Source organism: Nannobrachium achirus (genome assembly GCF_963921795.1).
Source record: "Nannobrachium achirus genome assembly, chromosome: 20".
In the NCBI taxonomy this organism is placed as follows: domain Eukaryota; kingdom Metazoa; phylum Chordata; class Actinopteri; order Myctophiformes; family Myctophidae; genus Nannobrachium; species Nannobrachium achirus.
The window spans coordinates 39,371,102-39,388,537 of NC_137827.1; the positions used below are offsets into that span (position 1 = coordinate 39,371,102).

Here is a 17,436-nt window from a genome sequence, read left to right on the forward strand (position 1 = left end):
GTTTCTCACTCTCACTTTCCACTGCAAAATCATCATTCTACCACACAAAGATTCAATCATGTACCTCAAACCCTAGGAAACTGTTTAGCACGTTCTCAACCCTCCTCAAACCCCCCCCTCCCCCCCCTCCTTCATCCCTCTCAGCGGATGATTTTGTCGCCTACTTTGAAAAGAAGGTTGACGATATCAGTAGTTCATTCTCCCATCTCCCCCAGAATACAGTGTCTAACACACGGAATTGTATCCCCAACTTAACATGTCTGTCCTCCTTCTCCCCTCTCTCTACAGATGACGTCATAAAACTAGTGACTTCCTCTAGACCTACCACCTGTGCCCTGGATCCAATCCCTTCTCCACTCTTCCAGACGATCGCACCTGACCTACTCCCCTTCATAACCGCCATCATCAACAGTTCTGTAACCTCAGGCTGTGTCCCAGCTGCCTTCAAGGCAGCCAGAGTATCACCACTCCTCAAAAAACCAACTCTTGACCCCTCGGACGTCAAGAACTACAGACCGGTATCCCTCCTCTCATTTCTTTCAAAAACCCTTGAACGTGTGGTCTCTAACCAGCTTTCTCTCCATCTCTCACAGAACAACCTGCTGGATCCCAACCAGTCAGGTTTTAAACCAGCCCATTCTACAGAAACTGCACTCCTAGCAGTCACGGAAGCACTCCATGTTGCCCAGGCTGCCTCCCACTCTGCAGTCCTGATTCTTCTGGATCTATCAGCGGCATTCGACACAGTGAATCACCAGCTGCTCCTGGACACCCTTGCTGACCTAGGCATCACCGGGACGGCACTAAAGTGGTTCTCCTCCTACCTGTCGGACCGGACCTATCAGGTCTCATGGAAAGGTTTGCTTTCATCCCCCCGAACCCTCCAAACGGGAGTCCCCCAGGGATCCGTACTTGGCCCTCTGCTTTTCTCCCTGTACACCAAATCCCTTGGTGCTGTTATCTCTGCTCACAATCTATCCTATCACTGCTATGCTGATGACACTCAACTGTTTTTGTCCTTCCCCCCTTCTGCCACCCAGGTGGAAGAACGCATTGCTGCATGTCTGGCCGACATCTCACAGTGGATGTCAGCCCACCACCTTAAGCTGAACCCGGACAAGACGGAGCTACTCTTCTTCCCAGCTAAGTCTTGCCCCATGCAAGATCTCACTATTTCCATAGATAATGCATTTGTGACTTCAGTTCCTACTGCTAGAAACCTTGGTGTGGTCCTGGACAGCCAGCTATCATTCAAGGCACACATTGCATCAGTCACCCGGTCATGTAGGTTCACACTCTATAACATCCGTAAAATCAGACCCTTCCTCACCCAGGAGGCAGCCCAGCTCCTCATTCAGACATCTGTCATATCAAAGCTTGACTATTGTAACTCTCTCCTCACTGGTCTCCCGGCATGTGCACTTAAACCTCTCCAACTGATCCAAAATGCCGCGGCACGACTGGTCTTCAACCAGCCTAAGTTCTCACATGTCTCTCCCCTTCTCCGCAGCCTCCACTGGCTCCCGGTTGCGGCCCGCACTGAATACAAAACACTGATGCTGACCTTCAAAGCAGCCAAAGGTATGGCTCCTCCATACCTCCAGAAGCTGATCAACCCCTACACCCCCACCCGGTCACTTAGATCAGCCAACACAGGGATGCTGACAGAACCCTCGCTCAAAACTCCAGGGCAAAAATCCACTCGTCCGAGACAGTTTGCCCTCCTGGCCCCCAAGTTGTGGAATAAACTCCCTGTCGCACTTAGAACAACGGACTCACTCGCTAGCTTTCGCCGTGGACTGAAGACTCACCTTTTCAGACTCCACCTAAACCCTTAGCACTACAGAAAAAGAATCAATGAATACATGAAGCTAGTTAGCATTTGTTTTTGTTTTTTAGGTTTTTTCAGAACTTTGATTATATTGTGTTTTTTCTAGATAGATATCCATTTGCATTTGTTATATTGTTGATGATGTACTGACATATTATCTTGTTTATTATTGTGATGTTATCTGCTTATTGTAAGTCGCTTTGGATTAAAAGCGTCTGCTAAATGCCTAAACTGTAAACTGTAAACTGAAAAGTGGGTCAAAGTTTAATATGGTGTCACAAGCATGCTGTGAAAATAGTTGCTGACAAAGTAACACTGTAACTTCAAGCAGTTGTAAGACCATATTTGTGCATTATTCCATTCCTTGCTAATGTTAAACTCAAGGCCACTTTAGCCCTGAACCTTTATACAGCATCTAAAGCCCCCTCTAGCTCCCCCCTGGAGCCGTCCCTGCAAAAGGCCCTTATACGTACAACTTTCAGCCCCTGCCTCCCTAACATTCTCCGCACGTCCCTGTGTGCATGCCTGTGACACAGTGCAAGTGACACAGAGCTGTCTCATGTCATGTCACCTCTTTCTGTGTGGAAAGCCATTCCTCTCATTATTGCACCAGTGTTCATTGCGAGAAGCCTGCAGGTCCACATTGAAGCACGTCATCTTGTCAGTATGAGAGTAGAGCCTCGCACTGGGATCACTGCCAACTCCTGCCAGGGATTTTTTCCCCCCCTAGCTATGTAGACAATGCATAGAGGAGATTTAATAAATGTGTTGGCTTGTGCAACGTAGCCAGTGAGCGTGGAATAAAAGATGGATGATATTAGTTTTAACAACGTAAAGCTCTTTCTTATATCTCAGTTTTTTCCTCCTTTCTTCTTTCTAATTCACATGCACCAACCGTCCACCTAACCTGAAGGCCCTTTGGAAGTAAACAAGAGGCGCTCCTAGCTCCCATGAGTATTTTGTTAAAAGCAAAATGGCTACCGTGTGAATATGTTTAATGTAGGCCAAGGAAACCCTCAGACAACCTTCACTGGCTAGGTAAGAATGAATTACGGTGCGGTTGTTGTATCCTACACGCCTGAGAGTTTGCGAGTCTTGGTCTTGTTTCAGTTGACTTAAGATGAGGCCAAAGGACTGTTTTGTTCTCTCTTCCACCACTTGGGTCGATATAATTAGTCCTCCCGTCAGGGGAACACCTTGGTGTATGCCAGGCCAGTGGTAACGCTAATGCTGCGTGCCTCGTGTGTTGATAATGTGTTAATGCTGTACCTTGGCTGTTTTACACAATCATCTGCTGTGCATCCTTTGCGATTTATGTGTGTGTGTGTGTGTGTGTTAACAAAATTATAATTAGCTGTGGATGAGCAGTGCACTCATAGGTAATGATATTGTTGCATCATGACACCAGCAGAGGAACCAATCATGTGCCCAGTTAATACACAGTGTTGATATCGGTTTGCAGTCCCATTTTTCATAAACACACATAAACACGCAAGGTTTTATTGTGTAAAACATGGCCAACTAGAAGCAGTGCTCTTCCGAGCACAGGTCTCCACCAGGCCGTGCGTCCTGGTGGTGCTACTGTATAATAGGCCAATGTAAAAAGGGTGGCATATGTTCAAAAATGTGTTTTGCTAAAGTCTACCTGCTGGTGGCGCTATAACAGGACAATGTTAAAAAGGTAGCATTTGTTCCTTGACCTAGTGGGAATATGTGTGGCAAATGTCACGGTAATCGCAAGCTGCGTTGATGATTTGAGGCATTTTGTTCAAAAACGGAGCAATCCTGCAAACTTTGGAAGCTAATATTAGCCAATCAGGATGGAATGTGAAATATCAGACGGATCGGACTTGATCACATGACTATAGAGATACTGTGTACCGATTTGCATGATTTTTGGATAAAATCTCAAGGAGTAATATCCAAAAATGTGTTTTACATAAGTCGGCCCAAAGGTGGCGCTATAAAAGGCTGATGTGAAAAATGCAGGGCAAAGGTTTATCCTTAGCCTCTAGGGAGTGCGCTTACAAAGTTTGAAACTGATCGGTGGAGTTATAGGTAAAACCACAAATCGGGCTGTTATAGCGCCACCATGAGGCTGATTAAAAAAAAATTAAGTGGCATTTCTTCCTCGGCCTAGTGGGAACGTGTGTGCGCGATTTCATGATAATTGCACTTTGCGTTTGTGATTTGAGGCATTTTGTTCAAAACGGCTCAATCCCACAAACTTTGGAAGCCAATCTTAGCCAATCAGGATGGAATATGCAAAATCGGACAGATCCGTGTTGATCACATGACTGTCGAGATATTGCCTACCGATTTCTAGGATTTTTGGACAAAATCTGTAAGAGTAGTGCACAGAAATGTGTTTAGCAAACATCGGCCACTAGTTGGCGCTAGAAAAGGCCCATTTGAAAAATTTAGGGCAGAGGTTCTAGATTGGCATCCAGGGAATGTGTGTGCTCACTTTGGCAGCGACCGGGCCAACGGCGACTGAGATTTGGCGCTCACAAACTGCGAGGACGCACGGACGCACGCACGGACGCACGCACGGACGCACGCACGGACGCACGCACGGACACACGGACGGAGGGGAAAACATACTCTCCCTCAGCCTTCGGCTGGTGGAGACAATAATATGATCACATCTTTTATTGAAATGCTCCATCGTAGCTCTTTATTCTGAAATATTGTGGCAATTATTCCAGATAAGGTCAGCTTTCTTTCAAAGATAATTTCTTTGAAAGAGTCACAGATGTTGGAATGATAAAGTGGGGCTTTTACCATGGAAACATCTGTGGTTTGACATTTATGCAGGCCTGTTTAGCTGTACTATTCCATCACCCAGAGTAGAGTCATAGACTGTATTATTAAATAACATCCAATGCAGGGTGAGGCACAGCACTGATGATGATTAGTGACGGTGCGCTACAGATGCAAGTACACAATTGTGCTTTTATTATATTAATATGTCTACATAAAGGCTTATGTTATACATTTGGTTCCACAATCAGATGAGTGACACACACAACCCTGTTAGTACTAGTAGCCTATCTGTGTGTACTATTTAGATCTGTGTTTGGGTCAGGACCCATGTTTGCGTCGTGCCCACTTTTATGGGTCACTAGTAAAAAAAAATCCGATTATTTCAAAACATTTTCAAAAAGTCAATGAAATCATATAAAAAAAGAATAAAATTAAAACATTAAAAATAAAGAACCTTTCAAGAACTAGTGAAAATAGCCGGCCCATACATTTATACAGAACAGTGAGGCACAGCAGGGCAACAACATTCCAGCCTGTGAACAGGCCTTGTAACAAGGGGCTAATGTTTCCTGGCACTGCTATTCGGAACCCTACCCTTTTGACCATCCATTACACTGGCAACCCAACTTCCCGGAGACTAAAGCAAGTATCCTAATTACTCCACAACAGATTAATTTGTTTGATTACGCCAGTCTAAATGAGTTCTGAACCAGCAGTACCTCGGGGAAACTGACACTTAGTGGGAAAGCCCATTACCATATCGTTGCTGTCGGGAAATAACCTTCTACAGTATCTCCATATTAAACTTGAACTTTGAAAATGTATTCCCTACTTCGTCATACAAGAGTGTCTCGCCAAAATAGTGAAAATAGCAGCTCTACAAGCTCACAACGGCTCACGATGCGAGCCGCGGAAGATCTTCTATTTTCACTATTTCAATTTTTTTTCTACAAATAATTATGAAAAAAGGAACGATTTTGGACATACAAGGTTTCGATAGTGACGATATCACTCCAGCAGAGCAGTCCACTCCATAGTGCATGTAGCGTCTCATAGATAATGTTTAATTGCATGTGATTAGCTGTACATGACATGGCAGAAAGCCATTACAGACATGCAGGTGCGTAATGTAAAAGTAATAGGGTTGTTGGGATCAGGAAAAGGTCACAAAAACACCTCACATTTCTGAAAAAAAAAAAAAAAAACATTTAGAAAAGCCTATAAGATAGGGATGAGGGATGAGGGATATATATATATTTTTTTTTTTTCTTTTTGGATTTATCTCATCTTAGGCCTACAGTACAGTCCTTCCTTTATATACAGAATATAGTGTACTGTACACAGTCATCTGTAAAACCATCAGAACAGAATATCTATTCTTTGGATTTTACGACGTACAAATGTCTGTCACTTTTTATCATTATCACTCGTGTGGAGGTTGAAAACATTTGATCTAATATTTATTTATTATCTTGTGATAATATTGTTTTTGTTCAGCGATTTGTATGAATTTGATTTGCTCTGAAATGGAGTAATGGGTTCATTATTTGTTTGTGATTGCTTCCCTTCCCGGGATGCAAATAACATGTTTTTGTTTTGCTCTTTTGATTGTTTGGGGAATTGCTTCGTTTGTGCGAAGGATTTGATTTGTTAAAGGCCTTAGCCTTTTTCCCCCCTATCTAAAGTGAATAATGTGTCAATTGGATTCAGTTCAGAAATAATGAATAAATTATGTTATTATATTGTTTTAACGTATGCAATGTTTGTAATTATTCCAATTCTTCACAGGGCAGTACAGAATAATCAATGAAGAAATGTACAATATATAAAATGTATAATAATATTCAGATTGTATGCTCACTTATGCGTGTGGATGCATGTATTATAGGCATGTATAATTGCAACCATAGGTCGCATTTACTATGAAAACCTGCAGCTCATGTGTGTCAGTCAGTCAGTCACGCCTCATGTCACGCTCCATATATGGCCAAGACAGAATTCATTTGCAAGTGTGACTTGCGTCACGGCAACCACACTTGCAAATTCATTCTGTCCTTGTCCCATTTTATACTTATACCCATATAAGGAGATCCCTGTTGTCATCAATATTGAGCCCATATCTGGGAATGCCCATATCCTATTGTGTTGGTCTCATGATAACCAGTGTGGCTGTTGCGATGCGAGTCACACTTGCAAATGAATTCCGTCCTTGTCCCTTTTATGCCCATATATGGAGATCCCTGATGTCATCAATATTAAGCCCATTTCTGGGAATGCCCATATATGGACATATTGTGTCAGTCTTTGTTGTTTCAGCAGGTTGCTTCTCGCCTTAAGGGCGTCTTACTAGTATGTATATATATATATATATATATATATATATATATATATATATATATATATATATATATTTACAAATGTCATATTATCTCATGTATGTCCTTTCTTGTTGTTGCAGGCTTTTTGCCTGATGATTGTCCTATGGCATGAAACTCTGAGTTGCAAAACCATGTGAAGCTGTTGTGGTCCTTCAATACACTTCTATATATATATATCTAGAAGTTTGCGGCCCTTCGGGCCGCAAAAGTCTAGAGTTCAGGCCGCTGCGCGGCCTTCACTGCCATGTTGCGGCAGTGTGGTGTGTGTAATGGCCAAATATGGGTAGTTCTTTTTTTGAGAAAAAAAAGTTTTTTGAGAAAAAAAAGTTTTTTGAGTAAAAAAAGTTTTTTGAGAAAAAAAGGTTTTTGAAAAAAAAAAGTTTTTTGAAAAAAAAAGTTTTTTGAGAAAAATTTTTTTTGGAAAAAAAAAACGTGCACGCGCGCACACACACACACACACACACACACACACACACACACACACACACACACACACACACACACACCCTCTGTTGTAATTCGATACTCTACTCTGCTCAGCTCCTCTCCCCCCTCCCTCCCCCCCCCCCCTCCCTCTATGTTCTGGCTCGTTGACCTGAATAACCCCTGGCCTCTGACCCTGGCTGCAGCTGCACAGTGATTGGGGTCCTATAGCAGCCAAAAGAGCTGGCTAAAATGTGCCTGAATAATTTTGTTTTATATTACTGTACGCAATGTAAGTACATAGCATGGTGGCAAATGTGCCTATAACGTTGCCAGAGTACTGAGCAGTACGTGTACCAAGTGTGGAGCCTCTAGGATAACTGGTTTGCTGGGAATAGGGAACATACCATTTGGCACTCCATGCTGGCACTCCATGGACCCCTTCACCAATACTATATGTAAGATATATATATATATATAAATCAAACCTTGGTTCGAAGTGAAGCGGTGAATTTGTATTCTATGTGTTCTAGATCTATACATTCTGTGATCTATACTTTCTATGTGCTTTAGTTCTAGTTCTGAATCAATGAATGATTTTGTCTGGAGAGCCAAATGTCATGTGAAGCTTGGCCAACCCTCAATTCTTCATTCTGGACATGCACGGGACAGACAAAACTAACCAATCACAGCGCAGGGATGCACGGGACAGGTACGGGACACACAAAGCCACACCTTGGAAGCGGCTTTCACCGCTTCGAAAATCATATACAGTATTATTCTTCAGACATACCTTTTTGCCACTACCTCTACCTTTCCTCTGTGGAGGCTTACTTTATATATCAAAGTGAAAAATGTAAATAGGCGCTGGAGAGATTTCACGGCTTTGCAAGTGACTCACAACCATGGAAAAGATAAAGAAATCCCAGAGTACAAAAAAAAAAACGCTGAATTTATGTACCGCGCATGCTGCGATGCTGAACAGCACACTTAATAACGTCGAAGCGCCGTTTGCTAGCTAGGGTAGGTGACGGATTGACTCCCGACACGGCAAAGCCCCCGTGGGGGGAGGGTGGAGGAGGGGTAGAGGTGGGCAGGGATACGGAGAGCTTTACAGGGACGGTCGAGCCAAGAGGGACAGCCCCGGTGGCGGGCGTTGGCGCAGCCTGCCGCCGTCAACCGTTAGCGCGCAGATGGATGGGCCGGGTTGCGCGCAAGGGTGCGCTGGGTGATTTGGGATGATGTGTGAATGCGGGGGGACGAGGGTGTTTAACCCCTTATTCCACAAAGGATCCATCTGTTTTCCCGGAACTGGCTGCCGGCCATTGAGGGGAAGAGGATGTATCATCGTAGGTGGCTGTCAGTCCTGTAGGGGATGCAGGACTGAGCCTTATCGCTTCGAGTCCTGTGTGCAAGCCCTATGTGTGCATGTGGGGGACGCGTGGGGGACGCGCACGCGTGGGTGTAGGAGTACTGTAGCTATATGTGTGTCTGTACAGTATGCGTGCATGCGGGTCTGTAATACCAATGGCAGTAACACCACACACACACACACACACACACACACACACACACACACACACACACACACACACACACACACACACACTTCTACACCACTTTGAACCCGTTGGCCTTAACTTGCCCTCGGCACACGAACACACGGAGCCATGCGGCTTCAACGCATGGCTGCCCAGATAGCATTCTCCGTGCTATAACTGCCTCCCACCTACTCTTCCTATAACGCACGCTCTGCCCCCCAACCACCCATCTGTCCAACCCCCCAGACTCTGGGATTAACTAACACTTCTCTGGCCCCACAGGGTCTGTCACGGAGGGAGGGGGGTTTGGAGGGTTGCTGGAGGGGAACCGCGAGCCCGGGTGCCCAATTTACTGTTGCTTTTCTCCACATCTGCCACATTGATCCTGGATGGAGGGACGGGGGGAGTGCCATCGAGGCTTGGGGACGTAACATTTCAAGAGGAGAGCATTTGTCTCTCTCTCTCTCTCTCACCTCTCTTTCCCTCCATCATTCACCCTGATTCTCAGTCTCTCATGTGTACATCAATCAGCAATGCATCAATCCAATTTTATTGGTAGGCCTACAGCACAAGTCCTATCAAATGCAATTCCAAGTGATAAACATAAAATGCGGAGGGAGATAAAAGCGGGTAAAAACAAATCAAACAAAATACATGAAAATGAATTAAAAAATAAATAAAAATAAAACAAATAATAAAATAAGCAATTGTGAAAGCACAAGATGAAATAAACACAGTATGCCACTTTGCTATTTTTTTTATGTTTTTTTTAAGCTCAGAAAATAGCAGGCATTTTATTGATTATAATTCACATTTCCCCAAACCATAGCCCTGCCTTTCACTTACAGTATGTAAATGTTTTCACTCTTTCGCTCTCTCACACACACACGCACACACGCGCACACACACACGCACACGTACTGTACTCGGTTTTTCTCTCACTCCCAGTGCGCGGAATTAGTTTGGTAACAATCCCAGTAATAAATACCTTGTGCCGGTGCATAGCGAACTGTTTGCACCGTAGCCGCCACAGCTGGTGGGAGTCACTGGGGGCCTGGTTGAGAAGGATAGATGCACAGGTGTGTGACAGATGTCTTTGGGCTAAGAAGAAAGCCACGGTGTATTAGAAAACACCCCCACCGCCCCCAGATAGCTTGTGCTGTTGTTTTCCCCTTCGTTTTCTCTTCCCTGCCAAGCCTTCTGTCGAGTAACAGGGCTTTTAGAATCTTAAATGAAGCAGCACTTTATACCCACTGAATTGCATTGAAGAATACTTTAAGTTGAGAATACAGAGGAATGCAAATGAGGTGCGCGGAGCACAAGCAATGTGGGTGCAAAGGAGGCCTCTGTGTTGGTTTTTGCCTTTCGCTTCTTTGCAAGAGCCCTTTTTAATGAATGTATAGCTAAGATGACTTGATTGTGGAGCTCATTAAGAATTATCCATGCGTAGAGGTAGATAATGTAGGCTGCACATTCTAGTGCTCATTTAACTCAGAAGACTCTTACAACCAAATGGACCCGTAAGGGTACAACACTCATAAGGATTTACTGTGTAGAAATCTAATAATAAAACTGATTTGTAATGGTAAGTTTGTGAACAGATTCTTCTCAAGTGCTGTGTAATTTACATTGTTCGTATAACTTTATAACACGTCTCTGTGGCATATCCTCCTTTATTTATTGAAATTATTCAGCATTCTATAACCTTGGATTAACCAGTCTGAATGCAATGCTGAGTAATGCCAAGTCATGTCAAAGTTAATTTATAAAGCACAATTAAAAGTTTGCTGCATAACTTCAATTATAAATAGAACAGATATGCAAAACTTGGGAGAACAATGATAATTATGACATTGATATAGTTCTTATTGTTTAGTATCCAGCTGGGTGATTCATACATTAGGCTACACTATTACATTTCTATTTCACAAATGATGACGATGAACCCGATGAAATTAACAAATAAATGTGCAACAATGTATAAGTGATTAAAAGTGTTAAATATCTCTATTATGCTGATGGCAATCATTGTCATAGTATAGAGGATTTATTCAATAACAGGGGTCTCCCCATTTCTCCTGCTGTTTAGTAAACAGCAAATACATATTCAAATCCAGATACCAATACAATGTCAAATTCCATCCAACCATGAGAATGAACTCATACAAGATACAAGATAAACAATATTAATGAAGCAAAAACGTTACTAGATGCAATTGGAACTGGAACAAGAGAAAACTGAAGCTGATGAATGATTTCTCTCTCTCTCCTGATTGGATGACATTGGCAACCTACCTGAAAATGAATTTTCTGATTGCTAAAGAGCTGGACTGGAGACAGGTTGACTCAGGGTTATCGAACAAACACAATGATTAATATAGAATAGAATATAGAGATTTAAACAAAAGCTACATTTTTTAACCAAAACTTATATCGCCTTTTTTGGCTGCTTGCTTTTATCATTGTTTAACACATATTTTAATTGGTTGTTAAATGATGATCAAAGTTGTTAATCTACTTACCTATTACTATTGATGTTAAATTAGCCATGGAGTACAAAATATCAAGAAAATCACTTTAAACTGTTGTGTTGTGTTTGTTCTTCGAAGTATTTGTCCACACACAAATCAATATTTACATGCATATACATACATACTGTACATACATAATGTCACAACAATGAAGCTGTAGTGTGTGGAAAGCAAATGTGACCCCATCATGAAGTAACACTGCATAAAGATTCTGAAATGCAGCAGAAAAGTGACAATGTCACATTGTACTGCCTGCAAAACCGTGAAGGAAAGTGATGCAAATTACACCCCACAGCTTGTTGCCACGGTAATGGCATTCAATAAGTCACTCATTTTTCGAGTATGATAGTGAGTTCAGTCATGCAACGTGCCCAAATGTTCACCTTAAAACCTCGTAAGGTTGAACCTCAGACAAATGCTTCACTGATTACCTAATTGACTCTCTTTTTTTTATAAACCTTTATTTACCCAGGGGAGGCTGGTTGAGTACAAGTGCTCTTTTTTCCAGCAATGCCCTGCTTCACACGCACGCACACCCACACGCACGCACAGCACTTCAGCATTGTTGGGGGAGGAGTATGTGGTGGCAATTCACTTCACCACACAGATTTTTCCTGCCGGTCCAGCGGATCACACAGTCAGAGGCTATATTATGATCCATGCCCTATGCCTTATGCCTAAACTTCTTTTCCTTTTTTTACTATTTTGAAAAACATTTTTTAATATTTCAAATAGCTGATCTGCAAGCTCACAACGTGCAGATGTAGATCAGCATTTGATCAGCATTTGAAGTATTTTAAAATGTTTTTCAAAATAGTAAAAAAAGGGAAAGAATTTTAGGCATAAGGCATGGATCATAATATAGCCGAAACTGTGTGTGTGTGTGTACCGTCACCGTGATAGTATCTAGGTTTTTCACATAGTATTTTTATTTTGTTATCAAAATCCTTTTTTGTATTTTGTGCCCATCTCTACATGACCTACTGTATAAGAGACTGCAAATTGTGGTTGCCATAGGTGAGGAGAGGTGGAGAGGCTTTGTGAAATTAAATTAAAAGGTCCATACCAGAGGTCTGCCATGTTTAGCTCACTGCCTGTGACTCACTGTGTACTTGACACTACTGACCATTTCAGAAGCATAGCTTTTGTTAGATCTTTGAGGAAGCCATTGTTTTAGTATGGTATGAAAAGAAAAACTTTCAGAGACTATATCCAACACAACATATCCTAGTAATTTATTTGTCAGAGTTATGATCTTCGCATCTTAAAGTGTTGTCTACGTGGGCGTACTAAAGAAAATTGCTGGTGCAGAAGGCACAAAGGAGCTGGCCAGATGTACAGTATGGAGAACCGAGATGACTGGAGACGCTGATGGAGGACTCGTCGGAGAGAGAGAGAATATCCCATCCTCTGAAAGCTTCACCGACTGTAATCAGAGAGTGTGTGTGGCTGCGTCCCAGGTCTATAAAGTAAATCCTTGTTACCCTCATTTGTGTCCTTTCCTTGTGCCTCTCCCACCAAGGTTGCATGGAGGACAGTGAAAGGAGTGAAGAAATGAAGAAATGTCTAGATGAGAAGTGGCACATCAGCTCCTCTGGGTCGTCAGATTAAGTGACGTCCATTTTATTTCTGACAACAACGACAGACAGGTGAGCCCCACCCCACTCCGTCAAGACTCTTGTTTAGACTCAAGGAAAAACCAGTTACACCCCGCCACTCCGACATGTCTCTTTTCCGACATGTCTCCTTTCCGACATGTCTCCATTCCAACACTAACCCTATCTCTAACCCTTACCCTAAACGTAACCTCTATGGAAGTGTCGCCACTCCGACAATAAGAAGTCAATTTCGGAGTGGTGACATGTCGGAATGGAGAGCGACACCCGGAAAAACCTGCTCATTGAGAGGACAGCCTTTCAGTTATGTTACAGTTTTATTTGCCCCGCTAAACAGTTTCACATATCGGCACCACCAGTGACACCGATGCGCGCATGCACAGCACGCATGTGCACACATAACATAACATTGCCAGCTGCAGGGGCGGACTCATTAAAGTCATGCTGTTCAGCTTGGAAAGTCTTCCCTGGAAGGACACGCTCATGTTTCCTCAGCCATAGCCGGTCAGAAATGACTCCTCGCTCCCTGACACAGGAATAAGAGACCTAGCTGGCATGACCGTCCAAAATGACGGACCAAGCTGAACTTGCGGTTCAAGTGAGGATAGAGGAGCGAGGAAACATCAGGTAAGAGACTTGTGGGATCCGGTCAGAGCGTCTCCTCAAGGCGATCAACAACAGCAGCTTAATGACAGCAAAGATCCTTCTAGAGAAACACATCTGCTTGCGTGTTGTGGTGGTGTAGCCCGGATGGGAGAGAGAGAGACCAACAGAGTTTGTGATTAGTGGGTGGCGGACTGTCGGCACAATATAGTGTTCCTTCTGCAAAAAAAAAAACGAAAAAAAAAAACCCTGCCAGATACTTCACCTGGCAGACAAGGCACAGATGGTGAGTGGTGCCCAGAACATAAGGCCAGGGAGAGAGTGGAGAGTTGGTGTGTGTGGAGTAGAGTCGATGCCGGTGTGTGCGGCCTACAAAACAAAATGTCTCCCCACAGTGCACAAGAAGGAGAGCGTTTCATACCCTAGAACAAAAAATATTTCCCTGCCCCGAGCTAATTATTTATCTTCTGACCCCTTGTCAGAAAATGGCCCCAGGGCCCTTTCGGACTGTTCTACAGTCTAGGCTGAAGACCAAAGTTGAAGGCTGCTGTCTTATGTGCCTCGGAAGAGATTGCCTCTGTAGGCAAGCATGGCAAAAGTAATTTAATCCTATGAATTCATTTTGGACTTTACAACAAAGTTATCATAATTGTTTAATTACAATGTTGTGCCTGATTATTGTTTTGTGTTCTTGCCATGGCCACAGATGATACTCTGGCCGGAGGTTGTTCATTATTTTCAGATAGCCGCACACATTTGATGTATACTGGCCTCATCTATCCAAATTAACAGTAATAGTAAAAATGTTACTCACAGTATATTCTTTGTTAATCGAGGTCCCCTGGGTGTCTGTGCTTAGTCCCCTCCTTTTCCCCCCTCTACACCAAACCTATTTCCCGAAACTAGCCGATCAAGATCACAATGTGACGTGACGCAATGTGTATTTTCAATTTTGTCATTTATTTGACTATTATATTCTTGTAGTCCTACTTTGATTACATTTTTTGGCTTTGTTAGTTTGTGTGTTGTTTTGCCAATTATTTGGGGGCCCACTTGAAATATCCTCATGACCCGCCAGTGGGCCATGGCCCACAAGTTGGGAATCGCAGGATTTATAGTATTGGCTCAACGTGATTTTTTTCTTTACATTATTATCCCACGATTCTTTTAACCCATTTTGTACCCGGTGTCAATTATTTAATGTAATCCTGGGCGCTACACTCCCTCTGCCAACCTGGGGAGAGCAACAGACTGACCTCATGCTTCCTTCTATGCTTGAGAGTCCAAGTCGCTGTTTTCTTGTGAGGGTACCTAACCCTAGGGGACATGGGGAGAACATGCAAACTCCACACAGAAAGGCCCTTTTGCCAACCCCACCTAGGGTATGGGCACTGATGACGCGGAGGAGAGAACACAGCGCCTCCGGTGGGAATCGAACCCAGGACCTTCTAGCTGTGAGGCGACAGCACTACCGACTGCGCCACCGTGCATAAAGGGTGACCTGGAATGGACTGTGGAGCTTTGTGAACTTTCCCGATGTCCTTAAATCTGCCCTCAATGAAATGGACATAAGCATAACTACTGCCACTTGACAGCTAGCGCCTAGCGGGGACTTGAGTGCAGTGGCGATGGAGCAGCACTTCCCTTGTAGTTCAGTTAACCCATTTAGGCCTAGGATTATTGACTGCTTTATTGCTTTAACCATTGAAAAATAGCAGATATACAAGCTCACAGCACGGCACCGAGTGCCAGCGCTGGCACTCGGTGCCAAAAATCATGATTTTTCTTTGCAAGTCTTTGAATATATCTATTTAAAAGCGAACATTTGTAACTCAAATATTTGCTTCTGGGGGGTCCCTGGAACAACATATTTTGAGATGGGGGTCCGTGGCTAAATACCTGTAATTTTGGGGGTCCTTGACATGAAAAAGTTTGAGAACCACTGATTTAGAGGAAGGATTTAGAAGTCGGGTCAAAGATCGGGTCAAAGATATCCAAAGACTTGCACGCATTTTCACGATTTTTCAAAAATAGCAGATCTACAAGCTCGCAGCTCGGCGCCGCGCTGTGAGCTTGTATATCTGCTATTTTTCCAAGGTTAAAGCACACAATAATGGTTAAAGTGGTTCAAATCTAACGCGACTCGGGCGCGTTCTCGGTATTTGAGAGTTTTAAGTGGGTTGGTGTGGTCAGTCTGCCAAGAGTCAAGCTCTTTATCAGTAGCAAATATAGCGGCAGAGATATAACGACCTCAAAAAGAAAACGACTCCCTCCGGTCTTTAATGGAGGCCACGGCGAATGGACTATATGAATCAGGGGAGGGGTGGGGTGGGGTGGGCTAACGTGGAAGCTGGCGGTGGTATAGCACTGCGGACAGGGTTATCACCAGGGCCCAGCTGAGGATCAGACAGCACCAATAATGCAGACCCTCCAAATCCCATTATCATTGTAATGGAACGGATAGAGTGGGGTGGGTTGCGTAGGAGGACGAGACGAGAGAGATGGGCTGTTTCTCTCTGTCTGCTTTCTGTTTCTTGGAATTAATGTGTGTGTGTGCACGTATGAACGCACGCTCACACGCTAGCCTGATGTCTGTTTTTTTTTTGGGGGGGGGGGGTGAATACTCTGGACTGACACCTGCGCCTCAAAGAAAATGTCTCCCGAAAATAAGGAAAAAGAGGGACAGGAGAAGACGAACGACCTCGGAGCGCGTTGCCTGAGACGGCATGTAACTGTAACTGTAAACAGGACAGACCCATCTTTCATGAGTTAAATGCACCGAGTCAGCGGAAAAACTCAGAAGACTACAGTTTATAACGCACACGCACGCACGCGCACGCACGCACGTACGCACGCACGCACGCACGCACGCACGCACGCACGCACGCACACACACACACACACACACACACACACACACAGTTTGAGGCATGGCCGTAACACTCAGTGGAGCTGAGACTATACGCAGGAATACGACATGGTAGAAATGAGATTGTGACCCATGGGTTTGATATAAGGAACTATCGATTCATGGCAGAGACAGTCGGGAATTGATACGATGAAGCAATATCTTTTTTAATTTATCTCTGTCTTTTTTTTTTACCAAATCATATTGTACTGTGCTGGTCATGGAATCATTTAAGGTCTCACATTGCTTCCCAAAAGATATGCATCAAAAAATTGGAAACTAGCCTATTTTTGTCTGTTGGGAGTGGGGGGGTTGGGGGAGGGGGTAGTAGTACACATAATATGGGGGAATGGGGGGAGGGGGGGGGGGGGTTAACATGTAATGTTGTAATCTTAGGAGAAACTGTTTAATGCTTGTGTCAGCAGACAGATTGGCAACGTAATCAAGAACAGGTGCATCATGTGCTCATGCCCATCATTAAGCTTGAACACAGGTAACAGCTTATCGTCTTCTTCTATTTCATATTCCCCTGATATTTGTTGTAAAGGCAATTAGAATTTACATTCAACCCACATGGTATTACAGTAGCAATATGCCACTGTAAATGAGGTAAAGTATGGTACGGTAAATTGATTTATCAAAACCAGCGACATGCAGAGAATGTTCGAGAGGCAGGGGCTGAAATTTCTAGAAGGGCTTTTTGGTGTAAATATCGAAAATAGCTGACCTCCTAGCTCACAACACGTCGCAGCGAGACGCGTTGTGAGCTTGGAGGTTGGCTATTTTCGTTGCCTGGCGCCACACTGAACTAGGATTTCTACACAGAGAGGGCAATCCTT

General features: G+C 43.7%; 1 protein-coding gene across 1 annotated transcript in view; it reads left to right on the plus strand.

The window, feature by feature from the left end:
- LOC308306144 (putative RNA-directed DNA polymerase from transposon BS) overlaps nt 1-13,081 on the plus strand; it is a gene marked incomplete at its 3' end in the record, with an annotated part of 47,676 nt that extends 34,595 nt beyond the window's left edge. The window contains exons 4-5 of the mRNA XM_080751043.1: nt 289-1,386; nt 12,993-13,081. Coding sequence (XP_080607169.1) covers nt 289-1,386; nt 12,993-13,081 — 1,187 coding nt within the window. The remainder of the gene's footprint in view (nt 1-288; nt 1,387-12,992) is intronic.
- Nucleotides 13,082-17,436: the final 4,355 nt, after the last annotated feature.